Source organism: Haplochromis burtoni, unplaced genomic scaffold (assembly GCF_018398535.1).
Source record: "Haplochromis burtoni strain Fernald_Lab_line unplaced genomic scaffold, NCSU_Asbu1 Contig_23, whole genome shotgun sequence".
Taxonomy (NCBI): Eukaryota; Metazoa; Chordata; class Actinopteri; order Cichliformes; family Cichlidae; genus Haplochromis; species Haplochromis burtoni.
In genome coordinates this window covers 1,311,068-1,333,428 of record NW_024582384.1, presented here as the reverse complement: position 1 = coordinate 1,333,428, position 22,361 = coordinate 1,311,068, and the positions used below count along the sequence as shown (strand labels likewise).

General features: G+C 41.2%; 1 protein-coding gene across 1 annotated transcript in view; it reads right to left on the bottom strand.

The window, feature by feature from the left end:
* The window catches only part of col27a1a (collagen, type XXVII, alpha 1a), a 65,809-nt gene that overhangs the window by 25,416 nt on the left and 18,032 nt on the right, over nucleotides 1–22,361 (bottom strand). The window contains exons 5-14 of the mRNA XM_005917263.3: nucleotides 20,514–20,567; nucleotides 19,139–19,192; nucleotides 18,943–18,996; nucleotides 12,184–12,228; nucleotides 10,064–10,117; nucleotides 9,553–9,597; nucleotides 8,439–8,492; nucleotides 7,656–7,700; nucleotides 4,536–4,589; nucleotides 2,372–2,416 (exon numbers count right to left, since the gene is read on the bottom strand). Coding sequence (XP_005917325.1) covers nucleotides 2,372–2,416; nucleotides 4,536–4,589; nucleotides 7,656–7,700; nucleotides 8,439–8,492; nucleotides 9,553–9,597; nucleotides 10,064–10,117; nucleotides 12,184–12,228; nucleotides 18,943–18,996; nucleotides 19,139–19,192; nucleotides 20,514–20,567 — 504 coding nt within the window. The remainder of the gene's footprint in view (nucleotides 1–2,371; nucleotides 2,417–4,535; nucleotides 4,590–7,655; nucleotides 7,701–8,438; nucleotides 8,493–9,552; nucleotides 9,598–10,063; nucleotides 10,118–12,183; nucleotides 12,229–18,942; nucleotides 18,997–19,138; nucleotides 19,193–20,513; nucleotides 20,568–22,361) is intronic.

Here is a 22,361-nt window from a genome sequence, read left to right as displayed (position 1 = left end):
TTAAGAATAAATTCACTGTCTTGCTTCCAGCCTCGCTATCACATCACACACAACATAAAACAATGGATGATAATATATGGCTGACACCGGGAAGAATGAATAGATGCTGTGGTCAGAAGCCAAGATTGTGCATCTGAAGCTTAAATCAAAGAGTAGCCTTGGCTTAGTGTTTCAAACATTAGCCCCAGTGAATAATCGACAGAGGATGTTATCAAATGTAAGCTGCAAAATTGCACCTCGGAGCAACTCACTTAATTTGGTATTGTGAGTTAAAAGGCAACCTTCCCCCCAAACTTCTAATCTAATGGAATCTAATACCTGATAATTAAGTCATATCCTGCTGGACTGATCTGTCTCTAAAACAACAAGATCTGCTCTATAGTTTCAGTGCTCTAGTCTCACACTTAAATGTTAATTTCAACGGCATATTTCCTGCTCACAAATAGCTAGAAATGCATGAAGAAACACATTAATCTTAATTTCAATGAATTCTTGTCTATTATCACTCTACCTGAACTCTCACTTGACACTTAGCTGCTCTCTTAAAACAGCAGATTCACTTCTGTATAGACTTTTGTTCCCCACAAATGAACTCTGAAACTGAATTTTGCACATTCGAAAGACACAGATTTGCAGTTTTGGGGTATTCAAGTATTCAAACCCAATGGTCACTAAGAGCAAGGTCCTTATGTATTTTTGTGTGTCTCTGTGTGTGTTTTGGGAGGATGCTGCTGCAATGAGAAATACTTGCCTCCGCTCTGTGCACACATTGAAATCCATCTGTCTAATGCATCTATAACCTGGATTTTGCATTTTAACAACTATAAGACCTTACAAAGGGATCGTATCATTTTTATTTCCCAAGCATAACATCGGATTCTGATTCTGATTCTGATTCATTTGTAGCCTCAAAACTTCAGTTATGCATGATACAATGAGATGCCAAAAGGTTGCCCAGTAACCAGCTAGCAAAAGACTAAAAAGGCCTGTTTTTGTATTTATGCACATATGAAACCCTATAAAAACATGTCTTGATGCATGCTCAATCATCCAGGTAAGTAAATTGCAAAAGACTGATTCTGTTAATAGCGTTTTGATCATTCAGTGGGCTAGTTTCAGTTTTTGCTCAAATGTACTCTTTATAAGGTTGGGGAAACCTGCAGTAAGCTGAGACTGAAGAAGTCACTTGGATGAGTGACGAAACGTTTCTCCTACTGAAAACGCTACGTCCAGATGGGACTTATTGAAAAAACATCCTATTGCACACCAAACAGCACAGACATGTCAAACAGCATTGTAGCATGCACTTGTACTAATAGTGAAAATGCATCATAAACAGTCAGCGTATTGCAAATAAAACACAGAGATGGTGAGATGTGATTTCAGCTAATGGAGAAGACTGATAATGAACTCCAGTGATTCCTAGCATAATCATAGACACAGAAACATCATACTGGTGAAAAACTGCCACATATGAGGCTTCATGACATCAAAGTAGGTCTTGTTTGTATTTCAGAATGGCAGTCTTTAACACAATAAAATTTGGTTCATTTTTAAACTGTTAAATATAAGGAAAAATAAGAAAAGAGAAACTATCTATTTTGAGTGTATTTCTAAGTGAGAGTCGTAGTCTAGACATTTTCTCTACTTCAGTAGTTGCCAGCCTTCACCCAAAGCTTCTCAGCTTTGGAGTCCCCAGAGAAGAGTGACTGTATATTTTTATCTTTGTAGTGGCACTCCGTCCTGCTGCTACGTACTGTACATTATGCTGACGGATAAGACGGATAAAGAGGACACAAAGCTCAGACTAGGGCTGTAATCAGAGTCCTTCAATTACAGGCCTACTACCACCACCGGTGGCCTAGAATAGGTCGGGAGGAGTGGCAGCAATGGGTGAAGACGGGACGCAACAAGAGAAACCAGGGAGACATTATAATCATACACAATTATGCGGCTGTCGGGCTGGGCAAGCATGGAGGGCAAGGTGATGGGTGGGCGGGGGGCAGCTCTGTTCTAAAAATAGTTATTAAAAGGGCGCTTCAAGAGGAGGACAAGATGCACTGTTAAGGTCTGTGTGATTGATAAACTGCACACGAGTGCCTTGTTCTTCATGTGAGAAAATAGCAGATATAAACTGCACAATTCAGGCTTTGCACTCACTGTGAAAAAAGCCCTGGCGTCTAAGAACCATCCACATTCACCTAATATCTATATTAAATATATGAATTAGATCCCCACCAAACTGGCAGGTGACATAAATGCAAGCTAATAAAGTTTTCTCCTTTTTCCCCCAGTTTTGCAGGTATATTCAGTTTCATTTAAACATTTGCAGCCGAGATTGTGCACAGAAAACACACAAACTACAACTCACAATAAGTCCAGGAACTCCGTTTGGACCGGGGGCTCCCATGTTACCCTAGTTGGAGAGGAGGAGAGAGAGAGTTAGTGAGATGAAGAGAGAGGGAAAAGGAGCAAGTTTCATGGGTTATTGGCCCTTTTTTTAAACAAACATGCTCAGAAGAGTGGCTCAGTGTTCTTCGCAGCTTATGAGAGGTGGCTGTGTGCATGAATATGTGTGTGCATATTTGTGTGTGTGTGAGGGGTCTCATGTAGAAGTAAAAGGGATGTGAGACCATCGTCCCACTGTGGCTTTTTCAAATATGCAGGTTCTACCTCAAAAAAAGAAAGAAAAGAAAGAAAGACAAGAGGACAGAGACTGTATCCTAATTAAGGCCATTAACAGGTTTTAATTTAACCCAGTGAAATATCCAGGAGTTAGTACAGTATACCCATTCAGTGTTAAAGAAAATCTATCTCACTCATTTTTGACTTTTATTCATAGACAGCATAAAAGTTTAGTGAAAGAAAGTAGTTTCTTTCACTAAACTTTGGAAACATGAAGCCAATGCAAAAGAGACCTGCTTTCTTTTTAATGGCCAGCAGGGGGCGACTCCACTGGTTGCAAAAAGTCTTCCAGTTGTGTAGAAGTCTATGGGAAAAGAAACCTTGGCTCCCTTGTTCTGTGACCTCAGTAAACACTTTCCTGATGACTTAATGGTGGTTATATTGAAAACACAAAGTTTAATTTGTAACTTATGGAAAATTATAAAGTATGTGCACTGGATAACCTCATTAGCTAATGACAAGTTTCCTATTGCTCATGATGCCCAGTTTTAAAGCACCAACATGGCAACAGCAAAACTGGTGGCATCAAAAGGCAACAACATTAAGCAGTAGGTGATGTCATTGTTTAAATGGTATTTTCTTTTATTTACCACCATCATGAAGTTGACTGTTTTAGCCATGGCCATGGTCATTTTTCTTCAAAGGATTACTTATTTGGTGACTTATGACACCATCACCAACACCATCATCACAGCAAATCTGATGACTTCCCAATAGGCCTCATAGGAGGTTGATGGTACATCCATCTACAGGACATTTCTCCACTGCAGCTACCCACAAACAAATAACAAACTATACATCTACTGATGATAGCTTTCCCTCTGCATTTGAAATTACTGATAGCTCAATGCCCCCCAGAAGCACAGCCTTGTTGAGTCTGACTTTTCCAGTAAGCATCTAAGATTAAATAAGTATATTCTGCTTTTTTCCCCAAACATTTTAAGCTTCATCAAGATTTGAAGACAATCTGCTTGCTTTGCAGGAGTAAAATGCATTAAACATGTCGTCACAAGTAAAGACAACAAAGAGTGGAGAAGGAAAAAGCAAAGTATATATAAATATATTTTCATATATTCCATAAGCTTACTGATTATTTCATAATAACATTTGATAAATCTAATGCGTAATCCACTTTGGAAGATGGGTCTTTTTCTCAGGAAGAGAATAAACAGCCCAAAAAAGGATTTATTAGCAGTTCAGCTGCCTGCTCTAAAAGCCTGACTCATTGGAAAAGTCAGAAGTGGATAGGTGAAGTGTTTTCTAGAACATAAACCTTAACTTCACTTTTATTATGCGTAGTTCAGTGTGCATCAAGTGTAACTTTTTATGTTTTTGTTCTAGAGTTTTCACTGACGGGCTTATGAAGTCCCAAATTTGTAGGAATATCAAAAATAGTGGAAATGCTACGGTCCAATTATTTGTCTTCCATATGGACGGAGTTACACAGACTGGGTTTTGCTGGTCCGTCATTAATGAATGGGGGGAGTCATCAAAATGGCATCCTGTTACATCATTTACTATTCTTGGATATCGCCTTCTCATGGCTGTGAAGCTATACGTGTGTTGGGACCCAGTTTACAGCGGCGAATAGGAAAAGCTACATTTAATACAGTTTTTTTCCTTTTTCTTTTTCTTTTTTGGAAAATATGTGCCAAGGAAAATGATCTACAGCAGCTGGAGGCATGACACGAAATGAAATGCAATAGCGATGCTTGTCGAGAACAACTTCAAACAAAACCCAAACACGGAGGCAAACTGCTGGACCAACTGAGGATTTAGCCACAAGCACTGTGAAAATGTTACAGTAAACATCAGGTGTGTGTGTGTGGGAAAGTAAGAGTGTGACATACTGGCTCTCCATCTGGCCCAGGTGGTCCTCTCTCCCCAAAGTCACCAGGAAACCCCTGAAAACAGAGAGAGGAACTTTAATGTTGGCGACATACAGCAACTCAAACATAGGTATTCATAAATGTATGTCCTGTTGCTTTTAGTTCAGCTCAGAGACAACTGATTTTTGGGCAACTTGGGGGAAACGCGCAGATGTGAACACAGCATTCAAATTGATTTGGTGAGCAGCTCCTTATAGACACATCCAGCATTTATGGAGGGACACAACTATTCATTATAGGAGTGGTTCTGGCCATGTGATGCCCACTGTAATCTGCCCCCCACCCCCCCACCCCCAAATCCACTGATTCACTAACTGAAGGAACCTGTCATAGCCTGAACAGGAAGTTTTCAGTTGCTTCTTTATTGGCCAAATGACACATTGAGATAAGCAATGAGAGAGAACCAAAGCAGCACATTTAAGGAAGCAAAAACAAACCAAGAAGCTGAAAGATGGTATAAAGCTCTTCAGAGATAATGATCACTGGAGATGGATGATCGTTCTCTGGAGCGTCATCTCTACAAGTCTTGTGATCTACTGCTGTAATAAGCATATTTAGTTACAGTCACTTTAGTGCACACAAGGCAATTGTATTTGCATTGATTGTGCAAATACTGATGCAAATAAAAAAAGTGCATTGTAGTTGAGGGAAATATGCCAATGCGAATGGCCTTAACCACGGAGTCAAGTGAACAGAGCACACTTTCACAAATAATGCTGACTGCTGCACAGCCAAGAGTGCTGCTACTGTAATAGTGCGGCAATTATAACAGTTTCACAGTCAAATATAGCATTAAATATAAAGTAATTTGAAATATGCGCAAAATAAGAGTATAATGGCTCCATTAAAAGCATTAAATCTATCAGCTGTAGGCTGTGTGTAGCCAACTGTTCTACTGTTCTACCGTAAGCCAAGTAATTACCCTGTCCATTTAGCAGTAACAGGGAAGCTAATCAGAGCTTTGCTAACAGTTGGTGGTTTAGCGCAGAGAAACCACATCTGCATAAAGCAGTAGAGCCAAGGCATTTTAAACCAAACCATTCAGAAAGACTCATAATGGCTAGGTTCTGCTATTCTGGCCTCAATGCATTGCTTCAAAATGCCAATTACTGTTACCTCCTGAAAATGTCAGTTATTTCTGCAAGAGTGGAGATGATTTAGATATACTGCATTTAAATCTCTGTCTATACTTAGAAGCAAATTGTGCTGACTAAACGCAACTCCTTTGCAGGTTGTTTCTTGAAAACAAAATGCCATTTCAACCTCACTGTTAGACAATAATAAATCCCTTTGACTGAGGCTTTCTGAATGTTTCTCCTGAAACTTTGCATCAGGTCAATGAGGCGATCCTAACAGCACTAACTGCTGTAATTGCACATTGTTTCTGTAGCAGGTGGAGTACCATGCTACCTAAAAACGAAGAAGAAGAAGAAAGTAGGGTCATTGTGCAACAGAAGCCTGCTTTATAGTACAATAAAATTGTGAGCGCTGGGGGAACACACATCTACGAAGGATGACAGTGACCCAAAAGATGAATCATGTAGCTGTCGCCGCTGCTGTATGAGCTGAGGACAAATGTGGGAAACGTGGATTTGCCAAGTACTTAAAAAGCCTTTGAGGAGAGTCATGTGAGCCTTTAGTGTATTTCTGCTTTCACATTATGTCAGACCACCCTTTTCATCAGCCTCAACCTTAAAAAGGATCAAACAACAGCAGCACTTACTGCAAGATACTGAACTGATATAAAAGAACTGCAACAGATGAGCCTGATAAAGACAACCACCACCAACAGACAAACACAGCCAAACAGAAAAAAAGGTTATGTAGAAATGTTGGCAATGCACTTTGGAAACTTTTTAAGCTTTCCATGGTTTTAGATATATTCGCTCTTGACTCATTGGTAGATGGCAAACTGTGCGTGTGTGTGCTTCCTCGACAGAGTACAAGTGCTCTGGTGATGGCCATTAAAATGTCTGGCTCGTGTTCTTGTGGTTCTTCTGTTCCATCAGGGAGCAGAGGGATGATCTCTGAGGGATCATCTCATTAAGCGTCCATGCTTTCCATTTTCCATGCAAAAGCACTGAAACCAGATGACAGTGATTACGATAGGTGTGTGTCTTTCAGTTGCTTTTGCAGGCCAGAAATGTGCTTAATTTCTAAATTTACTTCAGTACATTTAATGCTGTCTTTTAAGGATGTTATGCATAAGAAATGTATGGATATTGGTACTAAACAGACCAAAATAATGATATTTTTATATCCCTGTGCCGTTTTCATGGCTGTAAAACTTATCTTATAATGCAGGTCTCTTTAAGTGAGGAGAACACCCACGCATACAAACTCCAAAAAAAAAAATCTAATGCAATCAAATCAAATGCAAAAGGCCCCACAAACTTCTGAAGTGCTAAATTTGTATCTGCAGCTGCTTCTTAAACAATTGCCTAATAACAGAATAAGCATCTACTTCTAAAAGCCTCACAATAGTGGACACTCGCTTGCGTGTGTTTAGACGTTTTGGCCAATAAATGCCTTATTTACTGAAAAGCCAATAAGCAACAGCTGCAGAATGATCTCAGCAGTGTGTGTCGGGGGTTACACACTCTTTCTAAAACACTCTGTCAAACTGACTTTGAACACTATATCTGACACACACAACAGAATCAGCGGCTTCCTTCCAAATGGCTTGGCTCCATGCTGGGGGGGACCGAAAGCCCATTACTCCAACAAAAGCCTTTTTCTTGTTACATCCAAGACCCCGACATGCGGCTGGTGGGACTCCACTCTATTCAGGCTGCAGTTAACCCTTCCAACAGCCATGGAAATACTTAGCCGATTGAAAGAATGACGCAAATGCAGACCTTATAAATTTTCATATGTGTTGGATTCTTTGCAGAAAAAGTTTCGATCTGACCCAAATACAGGGAATTTTTCTTTTTTTTCCAAACTTGTCTCTGAACTTTAAAGTTCTAAAAGCTATAATCAGCATCCATAACAAAGCAAACGTTCAAAATGAGCACATCCAGCACAATTCATCACATTTTTGAAAGATTATCTGCAAAGTATGTTGAGACAAAACTTTACCGGCCTACCCATCTTGCCCCTCTTCCCTGGTTCGCCGGGTATACCCTGAAAATCCAAACAAGATAGAGAGAGCAGAAGTAGAAAAGAAAGCAGAACAGAAAGGGTGAAAAGAAGACAGAAACAAAGACGAAAGACAGAGTCAGACATTATGTAAAAAGCCATATCAAAATCAAAACATAGCACTTTTGGGTAGAACTGATTCAAGCCCAAAACACACTATTAAAAAACCATAGCTGTAAGCCTGTCTCCTCTCCTGCTTCAGCAGATGTGAACAGCAGCTGACTGCAGCCTAGCCTATATTTTCTAACCTATTATGAGAGATCTAGGCTTCCATTGTGCACATATGTCGATTAAATGAGAAAAAGAGTCTGCTGGAAGAAGAGAGCTATGCATAGTCTCTGCTTTATGTGTATCTTTCTGGCTACAGATGGTACAAGTTGTGATTACAGCCTATCCCGTGCTGATGCAACCTTCTGGACCGTGTCATAAGTAGGCAAATGGCTGTACAGAAGTAAGAGGCCTTAGTGAGTTCAGGCAGTTCAAAGGCCTTAAAAGAGGGGCTTTTATTATGAGTCATCAACACTCCCACACAGCTTTATACAGCAGCATCTCGGACAGCTGGGGACTGCTTCTCGTGTTATAACAACAAGACAGCTGAATGTACAAAATGCAGAAGAAGAAATGCTGTCCTTTCACAGGCCCATTAGCTGGATTCGGCTGGTCCGTGTACATTTTCTGAGTTACCGATTGCTTGAGAGAAATATACATTTGAAAAGGACTCACTCTTTCGCCATCAGGACCGGGCAGGCCAAAAAGGCCTGGGATTCCAATGAAACCCTGAAGGAGAGAAGAGGAGACAGGAGGAATATGGATGAGTATTTGGATAGTATAAAAGCAGTAGGAAAAAAAACCCTAATGGCTCTGGGGCTGGTTTTCAGTGGATGATGGTCCACCACGGACTGGGTTGGCTTGCATGAAGAACCAAGCCATGAGGCAAGTGTATATGCCCATGGACTGCATGGTGCTGGCTTCCACGATGTAGTCCAAGGGCACATACCCTCACGCCAGGGATCTCTGAAGATAGCCAGGACATCACACTGGGCTGTCAGTATGGTGGAGACGCACACAGACGACAACAAGCAGAAACACCACAGTTGAACGCTGGAGGAACAGTTCAGGTGCTAGTTAGAAGCAAGGCGTCAGATGAGTTTACACAATACGTAGTAGTCAGCAAAGAAAAGAGAGCAGAAAACAGAGAAAGGTAGTGCAGTGAGCAAAAGGGGGACTAGAATGCCTCCTTAAGACAGCAGGGCCTCAAACTGAGCTTAAACAGGAAATTCCAGCCAGTGGGGGCAGGGGAAGGCTTCGGAGCAGCCAAGGGAAACTGATAAAGAACCTTTATTGAAATGCAACATAAAAATCAGTTTGTGTCACCCGCGTCTGTTTTTTTGTTTGTGTGCCTAAAGGGTGTTGGTTTGCATGAGGAGGCTTATCAACAGCCAGTCTTTGAATAAGAGTCTGTATACAGTAACACAATGTTTGTATTACAAGGCTCCTAAGTTTAGCGCGCTATTAACAGTGAGTTGAGCGTGTGTTTATTTATGTGTGCGGTGTTGGATGCTGGTGCAACTGCTGCCATGCATGCTTTCATACATACTAGCATTTGGCTGGTGTTGCATTCAAGTAAGTGCTCATCCAACAACAGCTTTCTAGCACAAAATGCTAATGCTTGTGAGCAGGCCCTTAATTTAGCAACTTCTTTGTGCATTTTTTTTTTTTATAAATGTCATGAGACGAGTAAGCATATTCAGTGATCCTGTCAAAACATCAATACTGGTCATTTAGACAGATCTAAGCTTGAGCAGCACATTTGTAGAGCAGAAAGTTGACTCCTTACCCGAACGCCTTTAGGCCCCATTGGTCCTATAGGCCCAGGTAAACCCTGAAAATCAAAAAGAGGAATTTAATTTAGCAGCCCTGCACTTGAAGCTGTGCCTGAAGTACTTCATTTGGGTTATACCAAAGTCTACAGGTTTAACTTTAGAATGGAATATTTTAAAAAGCAATGCAACAGAGATACATCCTAATATTATAATTGGTAAGGTTTATTATAAAAATAACAGAAACCTCCCCAATGGGGAAAGGTGACAGGACACAATAATAAATACTCCTGTACAAAAATACACTGCCATACATTTCTGTATAGCAGCTATGGCTTAAATACTGAAGTGGATCTCTATGTTAATTTCTGAGGCATTTATTTTTCATTTTCTTCTGTTTAGTATTTACCCAAATATGTTTTTTTCCTCCAGGCCATCTGCTTAGCATAACCTAATTCCTCTTGGCCCTCTGCCCTTACTACGGCCCTGACTACAACTGTACCAGTCACAGGAGAGGATTTACTGCACCTGCCTGCCAGGATAACCTTTGGCACCTGGGCTCCCGACTGGACCTTGCTCACCCTGCGGGGAAGAGAGAAAGAGAGAAATAAATGAGAAGGTGGAGGAGAGGGAGAGAGCGGTAGGGTGGGCAATCAAAATTGCAGCAACACAAACACACACAAGCAGGCCATTCATAGCAGTGAACGGTTTCAGTGAGGTAGACAAAGCAGATGGGATGAAATACAGTGATTGATAAGTATAATAACTATATGTCTCCAATATGTTCTTTTTATTAATTAAATTGAATGTCATTTATTTATTTATTTATTTATACATATAGCGTCAAATCACAACAGAAATCACTTCAAGCTGTTTTATGTTCTACGGTAAAGACCCTAAAGTAGTACAGAGAAAACACTAACAATCAGCTGCCCCCCATGAGCAAACAGTTGGTGGCAGTAGGAAGGAAAAACTCCCTTTTAACAGGAAAAAACCTTCGGCTCCGTTTTTTTTTTTTTTTTTTTAGAATTGTTTTGATTTAAAAGATCATATTTTATTATTATGTTAAAATGGCAAGGAAATAAACACTCTAGAAAAGTATATGCACTTCAAATTGGTACTTAAGTAGAGTACTTGTGTAGATGAACTTGGTGACATTCCACCCCACTGAATTGTTCCCACTGATTACCATGAAAAGCTTCTTTTTTTTTTCTTTCACTCCTCACTTTTCAGATGTGTTCCAGACCATAGACCCTAATTAGCAGTTTGGTTTGCATGCATGTACTGTATATGTCACTGTCAGAAGGCATAAGACATGTGCACAGAAGCAGGTTGTGTTTAAAATTTGCAGAGGACAAGCGTTTGTGTCTTACTTTCCTTGCCATTCCCTCTCTCGGATAAATGTGTATGATGCTGCCAGTTAAAACACGCCATAAATTTGGCTTTGTGACATTTGGGCCTTTAACTGACCAGTTGTAGGTTTAGGCTCTGAATACAGCCTGTGGTGCATTACAGTAACACAGTGTCATCAAGACACTGTGTTACTGCACACAACAGTATGGTGATTTACACTGTGATCATCATCAAAAGGAACCAGCTATGTGGGAAACAGGGGGGCGCTTGAGGATGAATCGAGTGGGAGGGCATATTAGTAAAAAGTACCTTCTCTACAATGACTAGAGCAGGAACTCCCCAAACTGATGACGTCATCCTGAGCACGGCTGTGACAGTGAGGAGAAATTTCCACTTCTCTTTTCATGACTAAGATCTTTCTTTAATGCAAACAGTAGCATGACCTTGCCTAATTGGAAATAACTTTGGACGCAAGGCTGGATGCTCCATGCTTAAAAATAGTGTTGGGCTGGACTAAACAGCCAGAGTCACGTCTTCCGTCACTTAGCAGTGAATAAAAGACTTCATTGAATGGATTCCCACAGATTAAGGAAAGTCAAACAGATAAATGACCTGGGAAATATGACAAAGAATAAAGGCCTGCTAGAAAATAGCATAGCATGTCATAGTGTGACATGCTGTAAGACAGTGTGACGGTTGAACGACAAGCCCGGAGCAGAAGAGACACACACAAAGGGAAACTTTCTCCAGGACTGCGGAGTAGCAGCCACTGAGTGTGTCACTGTTGGCCTACTTGGCTTGTCCCTGTTTCTTTTCCCTCTATTTTTTCCTCTCTTTGGCATCACGTTCTGATATCATGGAGTGCATCGCTTTAACACAGTGCTTTGGCCAGATGTCTGTCCTCACCAGTGCTTTATAACAGGCTAATCTAATCTGGCTGCCCAGCTGGCATCCTCGGTGCACGCACACATACACACAGAGTGAAAGGTTGAACACCTGGAGTGAATGACGACTGAGTTTCAATTTTGAAGAATGAAGCGAGAGCAAGGGTTTAGACTTGAGTGAGGTGGACGTGAATGACATACGTGGACACTAATGAAGGCATGGCATTGCAGATAATGTGATGTGCATGAGGTAGAGAGAAGTGCCTAAAAGAAAAGAGTTCATCTGGGGAGATTTAAGGTTAAAGAAGCAAAATATATAATGAGAATATACAAGATATAGAAATGAACATGGGTTTTTCTGTGAGGGTGGCTGTTGCAGAAGTAAAAGAGAACACCTGTGAAAATACTTACAGGCTCTCCAGGGAGTCCGGGTTGGCCAGGGAAACCTTTCTGTCCCTAAAGAAACCAAAATATCACATGATAAGTGAGTATAAAATAATAACAGAAAAAAAAAGAGAGGTGGGAAAGTCTGAAATGATTCACAGTTGAGGGAAAAGCCTGACAAACACAGGAGCATGTGTGGGAATGACAGGTGGAGTGAAGTGGTAACGCGAACAGCACCAACAGACAAATTTGGTGCCATATGCGGTGAGGTATCAATCTGCCCTTCTGTTAATGGATCAGACTTTCCACTGGCTGTGTTCGCAGGGTCTTCAGAAGACTATTGCCAAGATCATGGCATGTTGAGGATATAAATGCCTTCCTGTTTAAGTCAGATAGCAAGGCCCTCCCCCATGCAGCAGGCCAGACTGCAACACAGAAGACAGCCTGACATAGTGCTTTCCTGCAGTTTTTGCTGACTCCAGCACCACAGACCCCCGACAAAGACTGGAGGAAAAAGAAAAAAACACTAAATCAAAGGTAGGAAGACATGCCTTCCCAGACCACAGTTTGATAGAGTGAGGGAGCAAGAGAGAGAGAGAGATTTAAAAAAAAGGAAAGAGGGGGAAAAAAACAAAGTAAAAACAGACGGCCGAAGAAAGGAAAGACTCCTGTTGTCCCGTTTTCCTAAACCACAGCTTCAGCGTTCCAAGCCAAGGCTCCCAGAGTTCCTGTAAACTATCCACTGCTCTGTCAACTGACTGCAGCAGGAGAAGAGGAGGCAGCATCCCTCTTCTCATTACGTTACGCGATCGCTCTCGTCGGTCTACTACGCAGCAGCACTTTAAACTGCCGTTCCCATCATTTTAAACACCACCTCCTGCGCTTTAATAGTTCCAGCAACTGTGTCAGCAAAGAGTTGTTTTCTAGTAAACCTTTTGTAATTGTCATTGCAGATCTATGTTTTGTTTTAAAAGTCTGCTTTCATCTGTGTCTAACACACATATAAGCCCTGTGTTGTGTTGGAAAACGTTCACCTCACATCATCTGGTGCACATCATCAAAAGACCACTAGGAGGAGATGCCTTTGGCTGAGAGGAAAATACATGAGTAACACAAATAAACAAGTAGAGATGTTAGCAGGTGCTGACAGACACAGTGACACAAGCTTGAATTTTTGTGGGTTTTCTTATTTTGCAAAAGTATTATCACTAAAGAGAACAGATGGACTCAGAGACACATGCTGCACATGTCTGAAAACTTCCCAATTATAAAGTGCAATATTATGACGGTGGTCAGCTGGTAAATATTTGTGTTTTTCTGATGATTACCTACATGTGTCCAAATATATGGTCTGTTTATACTGAGACACAACCACTGGGCTTTAATTACTACTTAAAATACATTTCTGTTTTCTATGCACTTCTTCGCTAACATATATTCTCTGAAGAAGCGGTGACCTAAACCCTCTCTCAAGCTTGGAAACACATATACAGGTTCACAAATGTGTGCACATTTGCACAGATGGGCACATGCACAATCACACACGAAGATACATGCACCTTATGCACAATATACCCTCCATCTTATTACATGGCTTACTTGTAGTACAAACATGTGTAGTGGCTTATGTTCCCATGGTGTACTGTGAGGTCCACTAACCACAAACACACACATGCACAGATGCCGTGGTTCCTGTGTATTAACCATAGCCTCTCAACCTCAGCTAGACCATCTTAGATCCTTATCTCACTCATTATGAGCTTGCTAATGAGAGTGGCCATTCCCGCCAGGCTGCCGGTGTTTACAATGCCACTTGTTTAACAAGCATGTGTGTTCAATCAGATAAACCCACCAAAATGCTTTTCATTTACAGCAGCCTCCCGGTAGCACTCTATAAGCACAAACCCTCCACCCAGCTAAGCCTAGGAGTGCCCCGGGGGAACGCTAAGCGCATTTTGGCAGAGAGAAAATAAAAGACACATCGTGTCTGCTGATGACATGTCATTCCTTTGACTTGCTGTACCCACATTGTGGGTGTTCAAATGAGTGCCAACCTCACGTGTGCTTAACAACTGTACTCCACAAACAATGCGTATCTGACTGAACTGTGCAGCACCCTGGTAGCAGAAATATACCACTCTCCTTATTAATCTCTGCTTTCATCTCTTCAAACCCTGCAGAATGGAGCCACATGATTGCTCGGCGTAATCGTCTGGCTCCATGTATACATTGAATGTACAGGAGAACATAAACGCTCCACGCAGGGACAGACAAAAAACAAACAACTGTGCGAAGGAACTGGACAATTTGGCTGAAATTTAGCCAGTGGAAAAAGATTCCTCATCTCATCCCTGTCTGCACAGCAATTTCAGCACAATGTTTCCTTGCATGCAGTATCACTGTTACTGCTACCAGAGGACAGAGAAGTGATTTGTTGTAAAACACGCAAAGAAAATGATGGTTGATTTGAATTCTCTCATAATTATGATGATGATGAGCATGTGGAGCATTTGTTAGTTTGAACAGTGAGCAGGAGCTTAATGGAGAGAGTTTGGTTTGGAACAGGACTCCAGGCAGATTAATGTCATACAACAAACTGCCATGCACAAATAAAGGAAACGAGGATGATTAATACACTGTCTGGAACTGGGAGTGAAATACAGTATATGATTCTACCTTTTAATTATAGGCTACTTCTCCTTTTGGACTTCATTGAAAAGGATTTTTTTGTATAAAACTGAAAAACAGAGTATCCAAACTTTGCTTGCTGTAAAACAATCACATATTTGGATAACACGTATGTGAAAAGCACAAGTATAGAGACTTTTTATAAACACCACAAAGTGTCTCAAGACAGTCACATTTTCCCACAATGTTGCATAACCACTGAGTCGACAAGAGTGTTTATGGATTACTTTCCAGCTGTCTGGATATGCTCTCGTAGTCTTTAAAGGTTTGCACAATCTCTGGCAAATTATAAACATTTTCAGACGATTCAGTTACTAAAAGCAACGATGACAGTGCTGATTAACATACCCATTACAGCTATGTTCAAGATACACGGTTTGTGTGATGACACCTACATCACCCACAGGACATAAATCGTTTATTGTCCTACAGTCATTAACAGAAAACTTTAAGATGTGGAAAAGAAGTGGAAAGTGCAGGTTTTTGCTATTTCATTGTGCATATATTCAAACTGTTGTGTTAAATGGTTTTAACCAGTTACTGTAATGTACATAACAAAGTCCTAACAAAGTAATGTGAATTTAGAATCCTCATATATCGTTCCTTACATCCCTATAGGCTGTCAATGCAAACAATGTCAATAAGAAACATAGTTTTAAATAGTTTCATATGGCATGAAGGCCCAGCAAATAGATATTGCTCTGCTCGACGGTATGTCTCGACTTTCAGGTGAAAAAAGTATGGACACTTTAAGAGACAGGCAGAAAGTGAGGAGAGACGGATCACCTAGTCCTGGGATGAGACACAGGGCATGCAGGCAGTAAGGTGAGACGCGTGGCTTGTACTGTGGATTTGTAGTTGAGGTTTGGCCCTGTGTATGTCCCCTATCCCTGACCCTGCCTCGCCATACTGAAAAACCATTCAGAGCCTGCCTGCTAGAACAAATGTTGTACAGAGCGGAACATATTTGGCTTGTCTGACAGTGTAAAATCACACTCTAGTATCACACATTTAAAGTACCACTGTTTCCTCCATTAAAGTTTCCACGGAAAAAAACCCCCAAAAACCCAGAAGCCAAATTCCAGAATTCCCGGTCGAAACATCACGGCTAAGGATGAATTAGAGGCTGGATATTCGTGCGTGTTTGTGTGTGAGACAGAGAAAGTGGAGGGCAAAAATACAGAGGAGAAGAGAGGAAAAGTTGCTGTTGTCCTGTTTTCCTAAACCACAGAAAAACAAGCAAACGATGACAGAGAAAGTTAAACAGCTAGAAACACAAGAGCAATACGAAGGTGTTTCAGGGTGGCCTACGAGGGAAATGCAATGCCCATAAATGTTGTTATTTGTTTTCAAATATTGCATTCTCTTTGTATTCATCTGGCTTCTGTGGAAATGGAGAGATCTACATCAGGGCGAAACGCGTCTGGGACTTTCCACCTTGAAAATGAACAGAACAAGGCCTGTTTGAGGAGTACCCTTTGGAGACTGACTCACACGCCTGTCACAGTGTTGCATTAAGGATGGAGATTTATTTAAGGAAACTGCTGCTACAGTGGATAGCCGATAACTACAACAAGTTATTGTGCTTTGTTTACTGCAGGATGGAAGCAGGTTAATGAGCTTCTTTGTGTTTGTGTACAGAAAGGAAGCTGCCTCCTTGTGCTTACTTTAACAAGTTTCCTTTATAGTCAAGTTGTCTGTGGTTCATTGACCAATACCTGAGGCATGCTTTGGTGATGTCAGTCTCTGTGTATGTGTGTGTGTGTGTGTGTGTGGATGAAGTTGCTATGGTTACGCTCCCCTAGTGAAGAGTCTATGATGTCATTCTGATAATTCGAGCTATAATGTGCCCTTGGGTTTTATTAAAGCAGTTTGCTCCACCTCTGGACTGCATGCAGATAAGCGGAAAGTGCTGTCGAGGGTAAAAAAGTAAGTATACAGTGCATACTTTAAAGTGATCTTACATTTATGCTAACAAACAAATCACTGTCTTAAATAATCTGACCTAATCTGTGTAGTCACCCTTGGCCAAGTTAAAAGGCACTAACTTCTTGATAAATCTTCAAATTGCTAGTTTTAAAGGAATCTGTGAATGTTTTTCACCAGACTTACATTTTTTTTTGTTTCCATTCTGGCTGAGTGTGTATGAAAGAGAGAGGCAGCGACATACAAATGGACTAAGACACACACACACACAACACACACAGAAAAGCAGACACCTAACAAAAGCCATATGTTGAGCCCGAGGTAGCCATCCGGCTGAAGTCTGACACTGTGTTACAGAGCACTGTGGCTCTGGGAAGAAAGTAAATACAGCCAGAAGTGCTTTACACCTAGTCTGAAAGGCATACAGTCAACCTGCACTATTCAATTACTGACCTAATTTGTTTAAGACATGTGCACGGCTCAGCTGCATTTGATGCATGATGTGATTGGAAGCTTTTAATAGGATCTTCTTTTCATTTATTAGACATATGTTTGCAACAGTTTACTTGGAAAAAGGGTGAAAGGAACTATTTTGATGCTGACTGGAAGCGAGCACAAAGATTAAACTGAAGTGGTTCCCAACATTTTTCTGGCTCACATGCGGTCTTTGTTTATATCTGTCATATTTCAGAGGTATTCAATTTAATTAACTTCTGTCAGCTGGAGTTTACTTGGCACTACTATATGAAACTGTGGGTCAGGCTCCACTCCTTTATTCTAGCTTTCGTAGTTTATTCACTGTGTTATATGACTTCATAACTAAGTTTACATTGTTTACAAGTTAAAGTCTTTACAGCCAAAGTTTTGTTCCTCAATCTGCCCTCACTCCTAAGTCATTACAAAGCGACACTTGATCAGGTACCTAGCATATTACACTGTAATAACCTGGGCAATTTTTACATCGTTTTGCAATTTTTCAGTGGAGTAGAGTTTAAAACGCTGATTAAGGGGAAAAAGCAGTCCACTGACGTAGTCACTGTTACAGAATGGGTAACTATGTTAACCAAGGATATGTAACCACGGTATCGAAGGAAACCTGATGCAGATGGGAAAAATGGGGCTCTTAGTGTGTGTTCAACACGACAACCCTAACTTTCCCCCTGAATCTAACCACAGAGTTTAGTTGTTTGAATGTAACTGCAAGTCAAAAATAGAGAGTGAATGTAAAGGAGCCCCAGTCATTCACCACCCAACCTACTTTTAAATTCGGACCCTAAATTTTCTGTTCTTCTCACATTGGCAATGCTAAAACGTAAACCTGTATATTGGAAAATGATGTTAAAGGTGGTTCTCCTAGAGTTAAAATATGAATATAGGGAATGGGAATGGGTTGCATCCTTTCTCTAACCACTAACCAAGAAACCACATTTAATTCTGACACATTGCATTTGGCTGATTGTTTGTATCTTTTCCACATGTACTGAGCCAAAATTCGTTCACTTAAACTTCAACTGCTGACGCGCCCTCAGGGAACAAGTATTAACAAGTAGTAACACACGCGCTCACAAAGATAAGCACACAGGGATGCATTCATGCCCACAGAGACGCATACACAACCCAGACATTCAACTTGGTCTTAATCTCAGTCTGTGCTTGTTACACTTCTGTCTACCAGAAGGTCTGCCCTACATTTTACTTCCTTGGACTTATGAATCACTCAAGCCGTGCCTTAAGTAAGATTTAAGACACTAGCAATTTGATGACTGAGTGCATGATTCCCATTCTCTTTTCCCCTTTGAAAAAAGTCTGACCCCTTTATCTCCTGTGGCAGCCTTCCTGCCAGATCTCTGCAGGATCCACTAAACAAACTGGCGAGCACAAAAAGGAAAAACAAAAATGGAGAGAATTGGGAAGCAGAAGATGAGTAGAGATACTTTTACAAAGATGAGCAGGTTATACACAAACAACACCACACACAGACACATTACCAATACACATTGTGACTCATGCATTGCCTCGGGCCTTGCCTCATAGTTTGCAGATGCAAACGCTTTGCTCGCCTTTTAGTTGGTAAATAGGCGTTTAAGAACAATTCACTTCAGTTTACTGAGAGTAAACTTGATGAAAGGGTTTTGAGAAGCTCTGGAAGGACATTAGCAGTTCAAGTCTTACCTTTCGACCTGGCTGGCCAATCATTCCAACTGGGCCAATGATCCCCGAGTCTCCCTGGAATACAAAGTGGGAATGTTTAAAGGCCAAGTGTGGAGGAAAGTGAGGTCACACACACAGCAATCAGAAATGCGCTTAGAGCCACCCAGGACATCATTACAAATTAATGGGGAAAATAAGTATAGGGAGGATATTATACCTTCTCTCCTTTGGGTGCTGGTCCAGGTGAGATTCCAGGGTCACCTTTGTTCCCCTGGGAGAAACAAACAATTCACCAAACTCACATGGTGAAGTCAATCATATTTATCACATGAATAAAATATGAACATATTTTCTTTTTGTGGAAGACTTAAAGGACATAAAGGGGTCCCTTTTTATATCACATACTTAAAGATAACAAGTAACGTCTTTGTAGTGTGACAAATTTAGTAACACATATGCTTTACTTAGTGGCCTCCACACACACACACACACACACACACACACACACACACACACACACAACAAGCTTCATTGTCAGCAGGTAACAATAATGGGGTTTCAGCGCATCAAAGCCACGGATCGGAAATTACACTGAGTGCTGACTCCCTCTCTTTCCCCTTCGGACCCCTGCCATTTACAACTCTGTCTCGTTTATTAATGATGAAAGAACGAAGATTGTGGTGCACCCCGAGACATCAAACACTCCATAATCTTTCTTTCAACACACTTGCCAGGAAGAAGAAGCTTGGCCCACACCAGTCTGTCTCACAATATACCGAAGTTCTCATTAAACCTTTGCTGCTGATCATTCCATCGTGTTTGCGTATGCCTGACCTTATCTGTAACTCATGAGACTTAGAGGTTCTTTAAACAGTTTGCTTATGTTTCCAGTGTTGTTATTAAGCGTGCTAACCAGCAGCCAGCAGCCTTTCTTACACTGCAGAGAAATCGCCCTTCCAATCTACCTCTCAGCTGGAAAGCAACAAATCTGAGTGCAATCAATAAATAATAGGGTATGATAATAGCTTGAAGGTTTGGAAAAGTTTCCATTTTTTTTCATAATGCACTTTAGGTGCAGGCCCTCACTCTACCATCTAAGCACACAATGTCAGAGGTTAAGGGTATTTGCAAAGGCATAAATCCATTACATCAGGAATGCAGAAAATATTATATATACATATATTTATATATTTTCTCCTTAAAGACCCCAAGACCTTTCAACATAAAAACCTCAGTCGCTTGTAAAAGTCTGCAGAACAATTCAAGTATAAATGGGAATCCTAACATTGATCTCTTCAGCACACATGCTAAAGTGAAACAGCTTCTGTACTCCAGCTGCCAGGTACTTGCAGCCCTGCTGTGAACTGAAGTTTCCTTTATTTTTCTGCCATCAAACTCCATTACCGTTTTGCTTTGTAGGGGTTTCCAGCTGATATAGAAAAATGTAAATCTAACATGTTCTCATGGGATTATGATTCACATTACATCATAGTAAAATAGCAGTATAGGCAAACCCAATCGTGTAACCACTTCATATGGGAAAATCGACATGGCTGGATCACGCAGGACCAGAGGTTAGACTAGATGTGTACCTTGAATCCAGGTGGACCGGGTCTCCCAGGGTTTCCATGTGGACCAGGGGGGCCCTGTGTTGAAATGAGAAAAAGTAAAACACAATCAAAAGGTGATCAAGATCAAGAGCAGGCATTTGCATAAAAAAAGAGCTGACGCAGACTGTGGCTTTGCTTCTGTGAATGAGACCAGGGATGAAGGTGGGGGGTAAAGCCTGTCTGGAGAAGCTCAGCCTCAACCTGTTTTCCTATAAATCCCAAGTGTGTATATGTGTGAGTGTGCTGATGAGGTATTTGGCGTAGTTGTTGGGGGTAGATGCTTATGGAAAAAATGGGGCTCTCAGGAGCTGCTTTACCATATGGATGTGGTTTTCCTGCCCCTACTTGCCACAGACTCCACAAGCCCCCCCCCCAACACACACACACGCACAAACAAACACACATTTTCCAGGGATCTTAATGAGTAATACAGATCATCTCATTTCATAACATTTTGAATTCGATCACTGGTGTGCATTTCTGTCTGCACCGACTGTTGGTGAGGAAATGAGCTCAAACAAAGCAAGATCTACAGCGGCGGCACATTTGTAATGTAAAACCATCTCACTCTGTCCAGTAACCCCCACAGGGAGGTTTAAAAGAAGATGTTGGAAGCCAGAGAGTGAAAACACACCAGTTTTTCTTGGGTTTGAAAAACAGCCTGCAGAAAAAAAGCATGTGAGGCTGCTATGTCCCCGTCACTTAGATAGCTGTTTGTCTTCCCCTCTCTTCTTCTGAGTTTGCTGTATAATGCTCACTCCTTCCCTCCAAATGGTGTGCCATTTTTGGGTCCATGACCTAGCTCTGTCCTGGGTCAGGGCTGATCGAGTCAAAATGTGGAAAAAGAGCAAAAACTGCTTCAAGAGCTGGGTCAGCGGGTTTTACTGAGGTGGCTAAAAACAAATCAGGAAGTTATTATGTAAGGCAGGGGTGTCAAACTCCAGGCCTCGAGGGTCGGTGTCCTGCAGGTTTTAGATCTCACCCTGGGTCAACACACCTGAACCAATGATTAGTTCATTACCAGGCCTCTGGAGAACTTCAGGACATGCTGAGGAGGTCATTTAAATCAGACATGACATGACAGCATACAGCAGGCCTTTGATGGAACGGATCTTTCTATTAAGGGACAGTTTGATGAAAGTGACCAAGAGTTTGTGATGGGTGAACACAGCATCTTGGTGACACGAGGTTCTTATTAAGTAACACTCAGGAATTTCCAGCAAAGATTTTATTCAATTTAACTTTGCATTGATTTGTTTGCTGTAGCTCAGGATGTAGAGCGGGTCATCTACTAAGGTTCAATCCCTGGATGCTCCAACCTACTTACCAAAGTATTCTTGGGTAAGATACTGAAGTTACTCTTTGATGCATTCATCAGAGTGTGAATGTTAGATAGAAAGCACTTAGGCATAAAAAATGTTTGTATGAATGTGGGTGAATGAGGCATACTGTATAAAGCGCTTTCAAAGCTCAAGTAGAAAAGTGCCATAGAAGAACCAGTCCATTTACTTTGCATGATTCACAGTTCAAAAGAGTCCTCAGGTCTTACTGGGTCTTTGTGCATCTGCCCTTCGTCTGAAACAAGCTGTTTTACAACCCTTCCACTGCCTTAAAGCCAACGTTCTTCTGATTGGTTGCCCCTCACAAACAAAAGAATTAAACAAATGGGGCTTCTCTTATGCTTGGGATGACCTTGGTAAGGATATCATACAGAGAACCATGAGTAAAAAAAACAACAACAAAAAAAAACAAACCCTAAACTGAGTACTTAGAGCAGTCTGAAGCCTGAGCTTTTGGCTTACATGCATTATTTGTACATACGCTGAACTC